This window comes from Hyposmocoma kahamanoa, unplaced genomic scaffold (genome assembly GCF_003589595.1).
Source record: "Hyposmocoma kahamanoa isolate Upper Pololo Valley unplaced genomic scaffold, ASM358959v1 76, whole genome shotgun sequence".
Lineage (NCBI taxonomy): Eukaryota > Metazoa > Arthropoda > Insecta > Lepidoptera > Cosmopterigidae > Hyposmocoma > Hyposmocoma kahamanoa.
This window is the reverse complement of record NW_020653900.1, coordinates 10,551,865-10,567,925: the sequence shown is the minus strand read 5'-3', so window position 1 is coordinate 10,567,925 and position 16,061 is coordinate 10,551,865. Positions and strand designations below refer to the sequence as shown.

Here is a 16,061-nt window from a genome sequence, read left to right as displayed (position 1 = left end):
CGGCCCTTTTTAAACCAGATTAGACATAAAAGCGTCCAGTAATATTATCAAAACTCATTTCAGTATAGAAAGTTCTCTATTGAATTATTCGATTAGATAATTTTAAAATTCCATTTCCATTCGCACCTTGATCAGATAAGGCTGAAATTTGAATTAGAACAGATTCTACCTGCTTAATGGAGAAAGCATAATTGATACTTTTTGAGAAGTGGAACCCTCTTAGCGGTATACACTTGTAATTATAGGGAAACAGAAATGGGAGAAGAAAACTTTGCAGCCAAAGTAAGAAATTAAAATTATTATTTACAACTATTTACATTACTGCTGGTCTCCCATGCAGAGGTCCCGGGGTCGATTCTCGAGTCGGGAGAAATTTGCATGGCGTATGGCCTTCATTTATTTCTCTCGTGAGTTTGGGTGTAATGTGTGGTTATCTCGGTCATTCTCAGACTAGTGTTCACTTCCTAATTCCCGTGGTAATTTGTATTATTTAAGTATTCGATTTTTTATCGTGAAATATGCTTGAATATTTAAATAATAAAAACTGCTATGGAAATTAGGTAGTGAACACTTGTCCGAGAATGACTGGTCTTTGTGTGTGTCCATGACACCTGCGACACAGGGTGTCCCTAGTGCGGGGTAAGGAAAGGATACATAGTCATCTCCGCCCAAGAAGGCACAGAGCTTCCGGCGTGTATGTGTGCGTGTGGGCTACGTTTCTATAGCCGTGTGTAAGCCCAAGTGGCTCAACCTCCACGTCCGATGGCCGAACCAGGACTAAAGCGGACAGGGGGGAAGCTGGCGCCTCTGGCTATTACGGGCGGACCGCGTGCGAATTTAGGTATTTCTTCGTATTATTAAAACAATTGCATATTTTGAAAATGTACGGAGTATACGTTATGGAAAAGATGTAGTTTTGTTATTATCAAATACTGATGACCTTCCGTGAAGTATTTACGCCGTACTAAGGGTTTATTTTGTCTTTTTAGAGATAACTTCGGATTTTTTTTTCTATCGAGGAAACTACAAGTGATCGTGTTTCTAAACAGTCTGATTTATAAAGTGAATCTTTAAATATCTTATACGTGAATTTCATAACTAAAGCTTTAGTTATAACTCTACAGCAAGGGATCAAACGAACATTATTAATTATGTATCACTGTATCGGCGCAGTCTGAACCAGTGCTCGAGTAACCTTCTACATGTCCAGGTTTCGTTACGATATTATCCGTTGTCGTTAAAACATATGACCATTTAATATTGATATCTATTGAATATTATGATTTTTTTTACTGCCATAATATTAATTTATTTTTTGTGTGTAATTACACAAACTCCACTAGTTTGTTATAATTATTAATCCAAAATCGAATAAACAGAAAAAATTCCTTTGATCTGACAGGAATCGAACCTGTGTCGGTATGTATGATTCGGCTAAGCGCTAAAAGCCAAATAATTTTGATAAAAAAGAAAGTAACAAATTTTTTTTTAATACTTAGGAAATGAAACTATTTTTCCGGATTTAAATAGCGTATATTTGTTTTTTCAAACAAACCAACGTTTCGGGCCCTGTACAGGTCCCATGGTCACGGTTGACTTAAATCCGGAAAATCTAAGAACTCGATACTTACTTACTTACTTACTCCGCTGGCTAAGCGACACAAAATGTGTCCCGGCCTCCGAAACGAGATGATGCCACTTTCTTTGGTCTTGAATTGAAGCTTGTAATTCGTGCAGATCCACCTCCACGGCGTCGCTCCAGCGATACCTGTGACGACCAACCGGTCTTCGTCCAGTAGGTGGACTCAGATAGGCTCTCTTCACGTTACGATCCTCTCCCATTCTTTCTAAATGGCCGAGCCAGCGAAGTCTGTGCGCTTTGGTTTTTAATAAAGTCACAATTTAATTTCATCGCATTTCATTTTGAGTAAGATTCCGAAGATGGCGCGGAAATCCTATAATATTAGATAGTCCTGAAAGAATTTAAATTAAAATTAAAGTATTTCAGTCTTGATATTTGAAAAGGACAGTATTTTTATAGGAGAGAATGCCGTACCAATAGAGCTCCTTGTGAAATATTCGTCCAGGGAAGTACCTTAGCTATTTCTGCCGCCAAGCAGTAATGTGAGCATTAGTGCGTTTCGGTTTTGAACAGTAAGGGTGAGGCCAGATAAGCGTAATTTTGTGAGTTGTGAAATTCGGTCAGGGCGCCAGACGAACTTATTTTTAAGCGACTTCAAAAAAAGGAGTTGGTTCTCATTTGATTGTATTTTTATTTGTATGCGTGTTACGCGATAACATGGTCTCATTTAAATTTGAAGAAAATATTTCATATCTAAGGGTGGCAAACCAGGGGATGAATGGCAATTGAGGTTGATTTTTTAGTACTCTGTACTGATAATTATATTCAGTTGCTTATAACATTGACTTACAAATAAATGGACGACGGGTCTAATACAAAAACCACGAAAAAAATGTCCCAAGTCAACCTATTTAAACGTAGTGACATGTAAAGGAATATGAAAAAGCTACAATGTTGAATTCAAATTGTAATGTCATCGCAGTACTGTCTAATTTTGCTTGCTTCGCTGTCAGAAGAAACAAACGAAGACTAAAGCGTGAATGACGCTCTGTATACGATTTTAACGCTCTATAAGTTCGGACACTTTTTAGCGAGGACCCGACGTCCATATAATTGTAAGTCAATGGCTTATAAATAAAAAATGCTCTGTCATGACATATTCAAACTATCTTTTGTCTTTCGTTTTATAGAACAAAATTATGAACATATTTAAATCAGGGCAAGTCTACGTAAGTTTCCTGTTGAAATTCAAAAGGGGATTTTAGTGCCACATACTTGATAAAACTTTTCGTTTAAGTCTAAGTAGTGAAGTATTGCTTTTGTGGAACTCTACCTTAAAGTTTCAAAGATAGCTTGCGTCATTTGCTTCCATTGTACGGAATTCAGGAGTTTTGGTAGTTTTTAACGATTTCTCGAATTTCATCACGTTTTTCATTTGTTTTTAATTGGAAAATTCCGTAAATATATTTAATAATAATAAAAAGACAAGGATTTTGATACTGGCTAACGTGGCTTGTGTCTTGGAGCCTCAGGGGTTGTGCTGTACAGATGGCAAGAGACCTAATGGCATTGTGAGTTACAAACTAATTTATAAATTACCACTTGCTATTATAGGTAGATGGCTCTAATCCTAAACAAAATAAAAGAATAGACGTCAGCATCCATAGAAATCTGTGATATAGGCGCCATCTAGTTGATTTATTTATTATCACTAGAAATTATAGTAGTTTTGATAAATTGCATCTCGTCAATGTAAAACAAATTAGCTACGAAAATAGATATTTGGTACTCGTAGCGAAATCTGGTGTACCAATAGGTATTAAATGTCCGACTAAGCTGTCTTGTATCGCGAATAACACGACTCTCTTTGTCACTGTGTCAAAAAAATATCTCTTAAAAAGCAACCCTATGAGCGGTTACACACGGCGACTTAGCAGCTATGCAAACGCGCGTAATCGCTCTATAATTGGCTGGACCTATAGCATTTAGCGAATAAAATCAAGTTCAACTAAAAATACTGACATTTTCTTTCTTTTTTCCAGCATTTTAGCCTTCATCCTCGGTCTTCCAATATCGCAAATGATATTATTCTGCGTGGCAATCGGGCACTACCCTGTAGGACTCCCTATAGCCATAGTGAACTACGAGCTTGGCCCTAACAACACCAACGTTTCCTGCTCCTATAATGACACCTGCCCACAAGACGAAAATTATGAGTGGAACCTGCAGAGGTTTAGCTGCCAGTACTTGGAGTTTTTGAAGAAACGCCAGAATAATTTTGTAAGTATTTTCTTTTTTTTAAAAGCTACCAAGGACGGGACGAACATGTTGTGTACTTGATGGTAAGCAACACACACGTCTGTCCAGGAGAGTTGTTTAAACTATTACTTTAACGATGACTTGTTGTTTTGTCATTAAACAACAAGCGAGGCTGTGTGTTTGTGATTTTGGCATCTAAAACTAACGTTATCTTATTCATTGTTTACTAATGTTAAATGTTTGCACTGATAACGTTTTGTTTAATATTATTTAATGATATATATAAACGAGGGAAACTTGTCATTGGACACACTTTTAGCCTGTTATTATTATTATAAACGGTTTTCCAATAAGGACATAACAATTTTGTATTTCAATAAAACACAGAATAATTGCATTATCGAGTTGAAATTTATTCCTGTTGCAACATAGGTGTTACATTTAAAAATAGAATTGGTTCTCGTTCATATGACTACCGCGAGCACCTTTGCATCTATCACACACTGGTCAAACAATCGATCTTGAAGAGGAAGTTCGATAATAGAGTAATCTTGCGAAATGATCCGGTCGAATGACCACCACGCTCATGCGATCTATCGCCGTTTTAATACGCCTTTTTATAGTGTTACGTTTAATCGTTGGCACGGAAGTAGTATTTATTTGGTCTGTGCTCGTTGGTTTATGCTAACAAGCCAATAACGTCAATTGAGCTGAGGAACAATATAAAACAGGACATTGCCAACGTTTCGGCCGATATGTGTGGAAGAGTGGTGGAAAATTGGCTCCAAAGAATTGAACGCTGCAAACGTGCTCGCGGTGGTCATATGAACGAGATCGAATTCCATTCTTAAATATAACATGTGCATTGCACCTGAAAATAAATTAAATTTCCGCTCGATATCTCAATTCTTCTGTGTTTTATTGAATTACAAAATTGTAATGTCTGTATTGGAAAACCTGATATACATAAAGCTACAAGTTCCGACTTACTGATAGAAATAGAATGTATACTTCCCGATATGGTGGAAAACAGATATTTGTACCGTAATACGAGGATAGGTTTCGAAGCAAAGAATCAAATATGATGGAAAATATGAAAGAGATATTCGTGCTATTTTATGAGGTTAGGACTATACTATACATACGTCGGTGCATTTTATTTTTTTACTATAACATCAAGTGATGGGACGAACAAGTCGTGCGCTTGATGGTAAGCTACACGCCTGTCCATAACAGTTACAGTGCCACTCAGAGCTTTAAAGTGCAAAGATCTGAGGGGCACTACCACTGGGCCCGTCACCCTGAGACATAAGTTGACAAGTCCCATGTGGCTGTAATTTCACCAGTACCCTTACACTTCAAAATCTGAACACAGTGATGCTGGCATTACTGCTTGGCGGCAGAAATAGGTAAGGTAAGAAATAGGTAACTGCCCTGGACGAACTATTTAACAAGGAGCTCTTCTGCTACTAAATATAGTGTAAATTGTTTTCCAATTTATTATAATAGCATCTGGTCTCTCAACGAGGTAATATTTTACATATTATATAGGATATAGTGTCTCAAGTCAAAAGTCTTCGACCAGTGTGTGTTGCCAGTGATGACTTACGGCACTGAGACGTGGTCGCTCACTGTGGGTCTCAAGGTCTGAAGAAGAAGAGGCTCAAGGTCACTCAAAGGGCAATGGAAAGGGCTATGCTCGGAGTTTCGTTGCGAGATACAATCAGTAATGAGGGTATCCGCAAGGGAACCAGAGTAACCGACATAGCCCTAAGAATTGCAAAACTTAAGTGGCAAAGGGCAGGGCACATTGCTCGCAGAACAGATTGCCGATGGGGCCAGAGTTGTCGAGTGGCGACCGTCCACTGGTAGACGCGGCGTGGGCACACCACCCAGAAAGTGGACTGATGCAGGCGGCGCAGGACAGATGTTTGTGGCATTCTTTGGGGGAGGCCTATGTTCAGCAGTAGACCAGTAGATCATCGTGATATAACACAAAGGCCCAGTCGGTTTTCAGCTGAAGATTGAATTGTTTAAAACAATTTTTGGACTCATACAAATGTTCCATTGATCGCGGCACTTTATGTAAATTTGTCGCTATCAGTATTATCAGCATTGAAATATGACGGGAGTTTTGTTAAATCCTTAATGTACTGTGAATCCTTTATGGGCGTTCTTAAAATGGGTGTAGTTGTTACCTTTGGTGCGAGTTTGGAGTGAGAATGCTGTATTTAACGCACAAGTTGATGCTGTCCATCCACTCGAGACACTGTTAGTACAAATGGACAAAACTAGCGAGAATAAAGGAACTGCCTCCGTGACCGAACGTTTACCACGCTGGTCTGCCACGTCGAAATTTCGGGTTCGATTCCCGGGCCGGGAGATATATTTGTATGGCATACATTTATTTCTCACGTAAGATTGGGTGTAACGGATCACTACCACGGATTTTTATCATCGAACTATGCAGAAGCTGAATCAGTGTGTGCATTATATCTTGGATTGTAATTTTAATTCAATAGTTTAATTTTCTGACATTTTTTCAAAATTTTATTGAAATTGAATGAATATGTCACGCGGACCTCGCGTAATTAAATAGATCTGTCGGTCCACATGAATTTTATGTATACTCTTGTATATACTGTATTGTATTGTATATTGTATATATATATTGTACTCTTTATTTTGTATATATATTTATGTACAAAATAAAGAGTACAGGAAGGGAAAATAGCAGGTAAAGGCGTAAAGGCTTTAACAAAGCATCATGATATTAAAACAGGTACAATCTGATCAAATCAAAAATGGCATCCTGAGTATGTTTGCCCATCGTTTTGACTGTACAATTTTAAAGTTTGGGGTAAACATTACAATTGGTCAAATTAAGTAATAATTGTGCATATTCCAAATTTTAATATTTAAATTTTCTGTCAATATCTCAAAATTCAATGTAATCATACTAACATATTTCTAAGGTTTTCTTTTGTAACTAACATCATTATCTTATGGGCTATGGCCTGAAATAAATGGTTTATTATTATTATTATTACAATCGTATAAAAACGCCCCCGAACTACCCCGAGTCGCATTACACGCGGAACGGCGGAGGTAAGCTTCACCAAGCTCGAAGCTTCGGAATGGCTGAAACATGTTCACCCATTCTACGTGAAGCAGGGTACAACTGAAGACGAAGTAAAATCTCACGTAGAACCCATCATTGGTACCAATAACATTAGAGTAGAGAGCCTGAAGTCCCGGCGTCCATCATTATATAACCAAATAATGGCGGGTGAAAGCCGGCCTGTGAGTGAATAGCTGCGTTAAACCCTGGCAGCAGTTATTTCGGCAAAAAAGTGATAAAAGAACGTAATAATAGCAATAAGAAAATATTATTGTTTTACCAAAATGTTAGAGGCCTCCGTAGTAAAACTGCCCAGTTCTGTAAAAGTGTTCTCAAATGTACATGTGATATCATTGCTCAAAAACACTCCTTGCTTAAATTAAATACTGGTTATACTAATACAGGAATTTACTCCAAAAGGGCCTGTAATTTCTAGAAATGCTATGCTTGCAGTTCGGTTACATGATTATCAATAGTACTACAGATATAATAGTAACTTGACTAGCAGTTAGGTTACATGATTTAACTGGTTAGAATTTTATGTGAAGTCAAACACGTGAGTTCGTTTTGGAAATTTAGTAGAGAATGGCCATGGAAAGAAGAAAATTAAGTGAAAAGGAATTTAAGAACGATTCAAAATTTCAAAGTAGGTGGCCAGAGGGTGTTATGAAGATTGAATGACGATGAAAGAAGTCGCATTGTCACAAATAAATGCCATCAATTCCCCTAGCAATCTATTCAGACTTAACTGCGATGATTTAATATTAACAGACTTGGAGCCCAGTTCTCTTGCGCACCAACTTAATTAATATGAACCAAAACACGAGTCTACAACAAAACGAATGACATTCCAGTGATAGCCCTTAAAATCTTAACTAAAATCCATAGTAGGGTACGGTGCCCTCACTTAGGTATCCACTATTTGTACTAAGTGCTTTACAAATAGTGGATACTTATGTTAGGGCACCGATTGTACCTAAACGAGCGAGGAATTACATCTGAAAAGGGCCAGTTCGAATGTTTATTAAAGCCGTAAATCAAGGGAAAGACAATTTAAGGCTTGTTATAATTCATCTCAGTTAATAACCTTGTTTCTAGCTTTCAAATCTCATTTCTTTATTCCGAATTCTTAAAATTCTTATTTCCATAATAAGATAGCGGTGTTAAGATTATTGAATATCACAATGTTTTACTACCACGAATTGAATATTCAATTGTTTTTTTTTGTGAAATTACTAGTTTGTTATAATTTAGTAGCAGTAGAGCACCTTGTTAAAGAGTTCGTCCAGGAAAATACTGCCAGGGTGCTGGTATATATATATATAAATTACAGGCACTTGGAACTTGTCAACTTAAGTCTCAGGGTGAAGGGCGTAGTATCAGTGCCCCTCAGATCTTTGTGATTTAAAGCTCTGAGTGGCCCTGCAACTGTTATAGACAGGCGGTAGCTTCCTGTCACTTGATATTATAAAAAATAATTATTATTATTATTACAAAGATCTAAGAATAATATATAACGATACAAGAATATCAAAGACAGAGATGTGCAACGAGCACATAGGAAAATTCCAAAGGTCAGGCACGGCATGCTGAAGGCGCTGGTTCGAAACCAGCCGGACAGAAGGTATTTTTCTTAGTATTATCTTTCTTAGGTATTATCTTGTGATTATTATTACAAAGATCGAACGATCTTTGTAATAATAATCACAAGATAATGGTGTTTTATTTTCAGAAAGTTAAAATAATACTTATTTGTTAGGGCTGCAAAGTGGTTGTTAAACGCGAGTGCTTGTATTGGAATTAATGCTCGCTACGCTCAGGATTCCAAAATAGAATTCTGATCATAGCGAGAGCGAAACCCTCAACTTTTCACCTCACTACAGCGAGGAAAATGGTAGATGAAAGAAAAACAGTTGAACTCATTGACTTACAATTATATGGATGTCGGGTCCGCGCTAAAAAGTGTCCGAACTTATAGGGCGTTAAAATCGTATACAGAGCGTCATTCACGCTCTAGTCTTCGTTCGACTGACAGCGAAGTAAGCAAAATTAGACAGTACTGCGATGACATTACAATTTAAATTCAACGTTTTAGCTTTTTCATATTCCTTTACATGTCACTACGTTTAAATATGTTGATTTGGGACATTTTTTCGTGGTTTTTGTATTAGACCCGCCGTCCATTTATTTGTAAGTCAATGGTTGAACTATAACAAAATAACTTAATAAAATATACCAACGTATTTATATTTCATAAATAATGTACGACAAATTGCATAGTTGAATGTGACATTATGTTTTTTTTCATCGAAAGAAAATGTTAGGTGCTCCATAGTCCATAATCAAGCTGGAATTCCAAAAACCTTTTTCGCACTAGCGTGGAAACAAAAACGCTTTTGCGCGCTGATTTCTAATGAGAAAGAAAGCCTTTCCGAGCTAGTGAGGTGAAAAATAAAGAAGGATGGCGAACGCTGACCCAATAATTATAAAATCGGCATAGAGCGGTTCATGGACTTTGCTAATATAATTTTACGTTTTAGTTTATGCTAAGTTATCCATTTTTTTTGTTTATTTTTAGAAGTCCGGAATAAAGAAATTATAAAACAATGTATTTTAGAATAAATGCAAGAACATAACGCAATTGATTCAGTTTGACCATAGACTAAGCTACGTTCTTGTACATACGTTTGTTTTTAAGCATAATTGAATGTTTACCTACCTAAAATATTCGTTATTTTATAAAATATACTATAGTACATACATAAAACATTAAAGCTTTAAAATACCTAATCAAATAATCGATCAAACAGTTATGACGTTTTTTTCAGAGTTGAAAATGAAAACACAATGTGACAAAAATATTTAGACATATTTAAATGAGAGATAAGAATGTTAGCAAAGGAACGTTTTAACTGGAGGCTTTTTACTAATGTTAAAGTCACACTGCAATTGAGAACAGAGTGACCACTTGTAGCAGATTTCTTCCGTTTAGACAGATTTAATTGTTATTAATTTCACGGCGGAACATGGTAACGTTTTATTAAATGTGGCAGAGTTTGGCGGATTTGGGAATATTCAACAAGTTTCTTTATTATTTTTGGGAACAAACTGAAAACTTGTTGTTTCCTGCTATTACAAACAAACATCTGAAGCGAAATACGGAACAATGTTATAAACATAACTTACATCAATTATACAACCCCAGCTTTTACAGGCTGTACTCAATTAACTTCTTTGATGCTTTGGTAATTAATCACAAGTATATGAGATAGGTCTCTTTAGTGCATATCATTAAAAACACTGGGTCACAAAATACGCGGGACGTCGCCATGCTTCTTTATATAATTTATTTACATCAATGATGTTGAACAAAGTTTATAAAACCTCGAAATTGTGGCGTACTCGACCCGCATTGGGACAGCGTAATGGGCTATGGATTAAGAGGCTTGTGGTTAGCAATGAGACTTTTGTAAAACACTTTATTGCACCAAGGACCAAATGAAATTAGTGAACAATAAGAAAAGTCGAGTTTATCACATAAAGTTAAACAAAAGTATCACATAAAGTTATATCACATAGAGTTTGTCACATAAAGTGGTGGTGGAGTTCTTTGTGAAAAAGCTTTTCCAGGGATTTTTTATATGACGGGACCAACAAGTCGTGCGCCTAGTGTTAAGCGACACGCCTGTCCTTAGCAGTTGCAGTTCAACTCAGAGCTTTAAATTGCAAAGATCTGAAGGTTACTGCGACCCTACGCCTGTAGCCCTGAGACATAAGTTAACAAGTCTCATGTGCCTGTAATGTCAATAGCACAGTTATCCTTCAATACTGAAACGCAGTAATGCTCACACAATTGCTTGACGGCTGAAATAGGTATGGGGGCAATATTTCCCTGGATCTTAGACCATTAACCATGACCATAGACAAAAGGATTGCTAAACTCCATACTATAGATCGTTTGTTTGTTACATTATTATTTTCGTTTATTTTATAGATCGTTTTAACTGTGAGAAAAGTCAAAATCCCGTCTTATATCCAGACGGAGCTGATTAATAGCCTGGAAGTCGTTGCATGGTAACCTATCACAAACTCGATTTCTTTTTTCAGAAATCACAGAAAATCGAATTATAACGAAACTGTTCTTCTTTCAGGATATGTTGGATGTTTATCGAAAAAACACGAATAGATCCGGTTAGGTTAGGTTAAGTTAGGTTTAAAAGAAAAAACATTGTCCTCTCAAAATTATTTTCGAGGTTATGAAAATTCGAGCAAACGTTATTTTTATTATTATTATTTTATTTATTATTATTATATATTATTGTTATTTATTATTATTATATATTATTATTATTCATTATTATTCAAATATTGATCATAAGCTAAAGTTATTTTCTAAACTTTGACAAACTTGTGTGTCAATAGATGGCATTGTATTTTTACAAATTAATTCATAAAAGGTAGATGGCGCTATTCCTGAAAAAATAAAACAATAGTCAGCACTTTGCATAAAAAATCTATACAATAAGCGCCATCTAGTTGACTTGTTTGTTATACGCCAGTCTCTTCTGTTATTGAGTCTTCATGCCTGGACGAACTCTTTCACAAGGAACTCTGCTGCTGCCGCGATAAATAATAATAATTATAATAACTCTTTTATTTCGAATTATGAAATTTCATACTACATAGGAAACGAAATTATTATTCCGGATCTATATCGCGTATACTATAGAAGTCTTTCCAAACTATGTCCGTGGCCGAACGGTTACCGTGCCACCCAGAGGTTCCAGGTTCGATTCCCGGGCCGGGAGAAATATTTGTATGGCTTACATTTATTTCTTTCGTGACTTTGGGTGTAATTTGTGGTTGTCTATGAGTGTGTCCATGGCACCCGACATGCACATGGCACATGGTTTCCCGAGTGCGGGGATATGTTGAGTGTGTGCGTTATTATTATATAAACAAACCAATGTCTCGGGCCCTTTACAGGTCCCATGATCAGCTGTGAAAATATAGAGTCATTTTTTAACAATCGCGAAAACCTAAGAACTAGGTCATGGTGAGTATAATACAATGCAAACTAAAATAAATTATATTACAAAATGCGCTACGGCCTTAATTTGCTCTATCCAAAACTTTTAAAACAAGAAAATCCAATCTCCCTGCAATAGCATTCGGAATACTATTGGAACTTTGTCTCGAGTCAATTGCATTAACCGTAACGTTACAAAGGATGGAAAAGGCTTAAAGCTAAACGCAAAAGCGCGTTATGGACTTTCTATTTAGAGAGTACTTTAAAGTATATCCATGAGCGTGTGTGTTGTTATATAAATAGCTCTATAAATATTTACCGAATTGTATATTCAGTAGCAGTATAGCACCTTGTGAAAGAGTTCGTCCAGGGAAGCACTCGTATCTATTTCTACCATAAAGATGTGAGCATTACTGCGTAACAAAATTACGTAGAATTATTTTGTCGCCATGTTTGATTAAAAGCAACATACAGACAATACAAAGCTTCCAAAATTGAGGACAATTGTGGGTGCTTCTTGGTATATACGAAATGAGGATTTGCATCGCAATTTGGGTATAGCCTGTAAATATAGTGATAAAAAAGTACGCAGAAGCTCACGAACTCATCATGTGAACATAGTGGCTATACAGCTACTAGACAATACAAATATAGCGCGTAGACTACAAAGAACTAAACGTTTTGGGTTAGTGTAGTTAAGTTTAATGAATAAATTAAAAATCAGTGCTGGTGTTAACTAGACTATAAACACTTAAAAAAGTCTCTTCCCCTTAACCAATATAGAATTATTTTGTCTATGGACAATTTCTTCACATAAGGTACTGTTTATCTTAGGCCTTTATATCTATTGCTCGAAGGAAGTTAGTCTGAGTCTAACTAAAATATTGATAATAATTAATACAAAAGGAAACTGTGAACATTTTTAATCTAAAAATAATAATCCGTACCCATTTAATGCTGCTCCATTAATAATAATTCTTTGCGTCTACCTGACACGCTTTAAAACCTACGCAACCACGATACCGTTTCGTTTTAATATATAAGAAAAGGGAGCATTAATTTTCGAACCTTAACTTACCTAGTTAAAGTAAACTAAAAAAAACCAAGAGACGTGCCCTGTGGCGTTGTGCCCGTGAGACGGAGAATATTTTAACTTAGACATCTAAACTTATTCGTTGGCAAAAGTAGCTGCCAGCTCTCTGGTCACCGGAGAGTTCAACGTGGCGAACCTAAATCTCTGTATCTATAGAATTACAGTACTATGGAAGATGTTCTTACACAAGACTTTTACGTGTCAAGACAAATAATTTTTATCATCTATTATATTAGATAACATCTCTATCTCTCTCTGATCCCAAAGTAAGTAATTAAAGCACTCGTGTTATGGAAATTGGAAACAAGGACAGTACGGAACAGCCAGACCTGAGACAATATAGAAAAAGTTAGTTTTCTATGTTCACCCGGACGGGAACCAAACCCGGGACCACGCCAATCGAAAGCCAATCGACCACGGAGGTGGTCAAAGTTATATAAAATACAAATGATTACTGTTTCGGTGTACAGTGTTTTTTTTTTAAATAGCACTGTTTGGGGAAATCTGAAACCATAGAAGATATAAGGAAACCGTCTTAGGAACTATTGAATCTTTTTTGTGAACACAATTTTGGCATAGTCAATTTTTTTGGTCAAGCGTGAGTTGTTCTTAAAAATGATTATTTTTTATCAATTTTTTTTCTTATGCCGACTCTTTTTCGTTAACGGATCATTTCATTGTATGGGACGAAATAAATCGGAAGCAGAAGAGAACACCAGAAGGTGGTCAATGTAGTAAAAAAAAAATTCAAACCATTTGGAAAATGAATAACATTTTATTAAATTTGACCAACTTCTACTTTCAACATCAACCCTTCATGACATGAAACCGAGACCTCGACTGCATGTAGTCGGTTTAATAATGCGTGAAGTCGCAACTTCATGCAGTCGAGGTCTCGGCTGCATGAAGTTGATTACGACTTCACGCATAAACTGCAAACGTATAGTCAATCTGTTAGCTTCCTTTGTGCATGATCTAAAGGTTTTTCTGACATGTTAAATGCGATTCCGCGTTCATAAGTGTGGTAATTCCTGAAAGCTCCGTAACGGAATGGAAGCGGTTTTTGTGACGAATTTGTACATAGCATAATGGACTTTTTGTCTATTATGTAACGTACAAACTAGGCACAACACGATCGCGAGACTATGCGAGAATTCCTCATAAGACGCGCGCCCTGTTTTTGGTTCGTATCTTTGTTGTTACATAATTGACATTTCAAATCATTGTGCTATAGTTTAATTATAATATAATAAATTCAGCCACATTTGACGACCAAAACATGTTGCAAAATGTGGCTGTTGGTGTAACAAACAAGTGCACGTGTATGTTTGTGTGGATGATCCCAAAAACACCACGAGATTACGACTAGTTCGTAATATTGCGTAGTAATTATAATTATATAATTAAATGGGCAGTTTTCATGAAATTTCGAAATTTGTGCTTCCGATATTTACGAAAATTTTTAGGAAAAAATGTATTTATTTTTTGTCAATTTCATAGTACTTATGTAATTACATAGGTTTTGATGATATAGCGATCCCCAAAAGAAATGATTTTTAAGAAAATGTATAGGTCAGTCAGAGCATTTGAAGGTGAGGGAATGACGGTAAGGGAATGACGAATCAAAATGAACCAAGAAAAAATAGCGATATAAACTTACTTTTAGACTTAAGTGTAAGCTTACTGTTACGAATAACTCGTGTGAGTGAATGATTAATAAATAAAATCAAATGCCTGGCTTCTTTTTACATGATGTGAGGGAATGACTGCCAAAAACTAATATCATTGGTCAAAAATGTAACTTTTACAATTTTAAATTAAATCTTTTGGTAGAAGAAACTTTTTAAACACACAAGTTGAATTTATTCATTTTGAAACGTTTAAAGTGCTGCTAACTTTTATAAATTTACAAAATGTATTTACCAAAGATTAAAAATGCATTCACAAATCGAGTGAAAGTAAACGCGTAAGGGTATTGGTTGGGACATGAATGATAATACATTTTGTAAATTTATTTATTGTGTTTTAGCACAGGATAGCTTTAATGTCGCAAAAACATATTTTATTTGATAGAATTTTTAAAATTTAAAGGTTGTTTTTGTTAAATGTGTTGGTTTAAAGCACATAACGTGTTTGGTTATGGAACTTGGGCCATAGTGAGGGAATGATTTTGGGGACATTTTTATATTATTATAAATTTTTATTTAAATACACTAATCAATATTTTATGCATGCATTAATAGCAATTGATTATAATTAGATATTAAATATTAATTTTACGGCAAGAATTAAAATACGAATTAAGATTTTGCAAGAATTACTCAAATACGTATTTATAAAGCGTTTGAAACAAGGCCTTGTGTTTACGCCCCAGAGCGCCTACAGTTTTCACCATAGCAACGTCGTGAATGCGAGCAATTGTTACTAAATTATTACTTTTTATATTTTGTATTGTTGGTATACTTACTTACAATAATTTACTCCTATCTTGATCAGCCACGTACGTGACACACGTTCTGTATTATTTCTGTAAAGTTCTGTAAGGTTTTGATGTTACTAGAAACCACATGCTTATATAACTTCTTATTCGAAAACAATCAACAACCATTATGTAATTTATGTTAAATTGCTGCTTAAAAATTATAGGCGCTATCATGCACATCTCAAATCTTGAACACTGGGACAGAATTACATAGATAAAATTCAAAGAAAAACCGATAGGGTGTGGTGTTGTAAAGAAAAAAATATAGTGATTTATCGATAAGTACCCCGTCTTTGTTCACGCTGTTCAATAAAAGGTCTCTACGTAATTTATGCTCTTGCGATGTAAATTTGGGCGCTGTTTTTTGATATAAAATGGTTAGTCTGATTACGTTGATTTAGTATTATTATTCATCGAAAAAACACAAAGAAAAATTCCTTCGATCCTACTGGAATCGAACCAGCGCGTGTCGCCTCGACGTAGCTTCTTTGCGTG

General features: G+C 35.7%; 1 protein-coding gene across 1 annotated transcript in view; it reads left to right on the top strand.

Annotated features, from left to right (window-relative positions):
- The window catches only part of LOC113232653 (ABC transporter G family member 20), a 178,719-nt gene that overhangs the window by 121,816 nt on the left and 40,842 nt on the right, over positions 1-16,061 (top strand). The window contains exon 9 of the mRNA XM_026467431.1: positions 3,625-3,862. Coding sequence (XP_026323216.1) covers positions 3,625-3,862 — 238 coding nt within the window. The remainder of the gene's footprint in view (positions 1-3,624; positions 3,863-16,061) is intronic.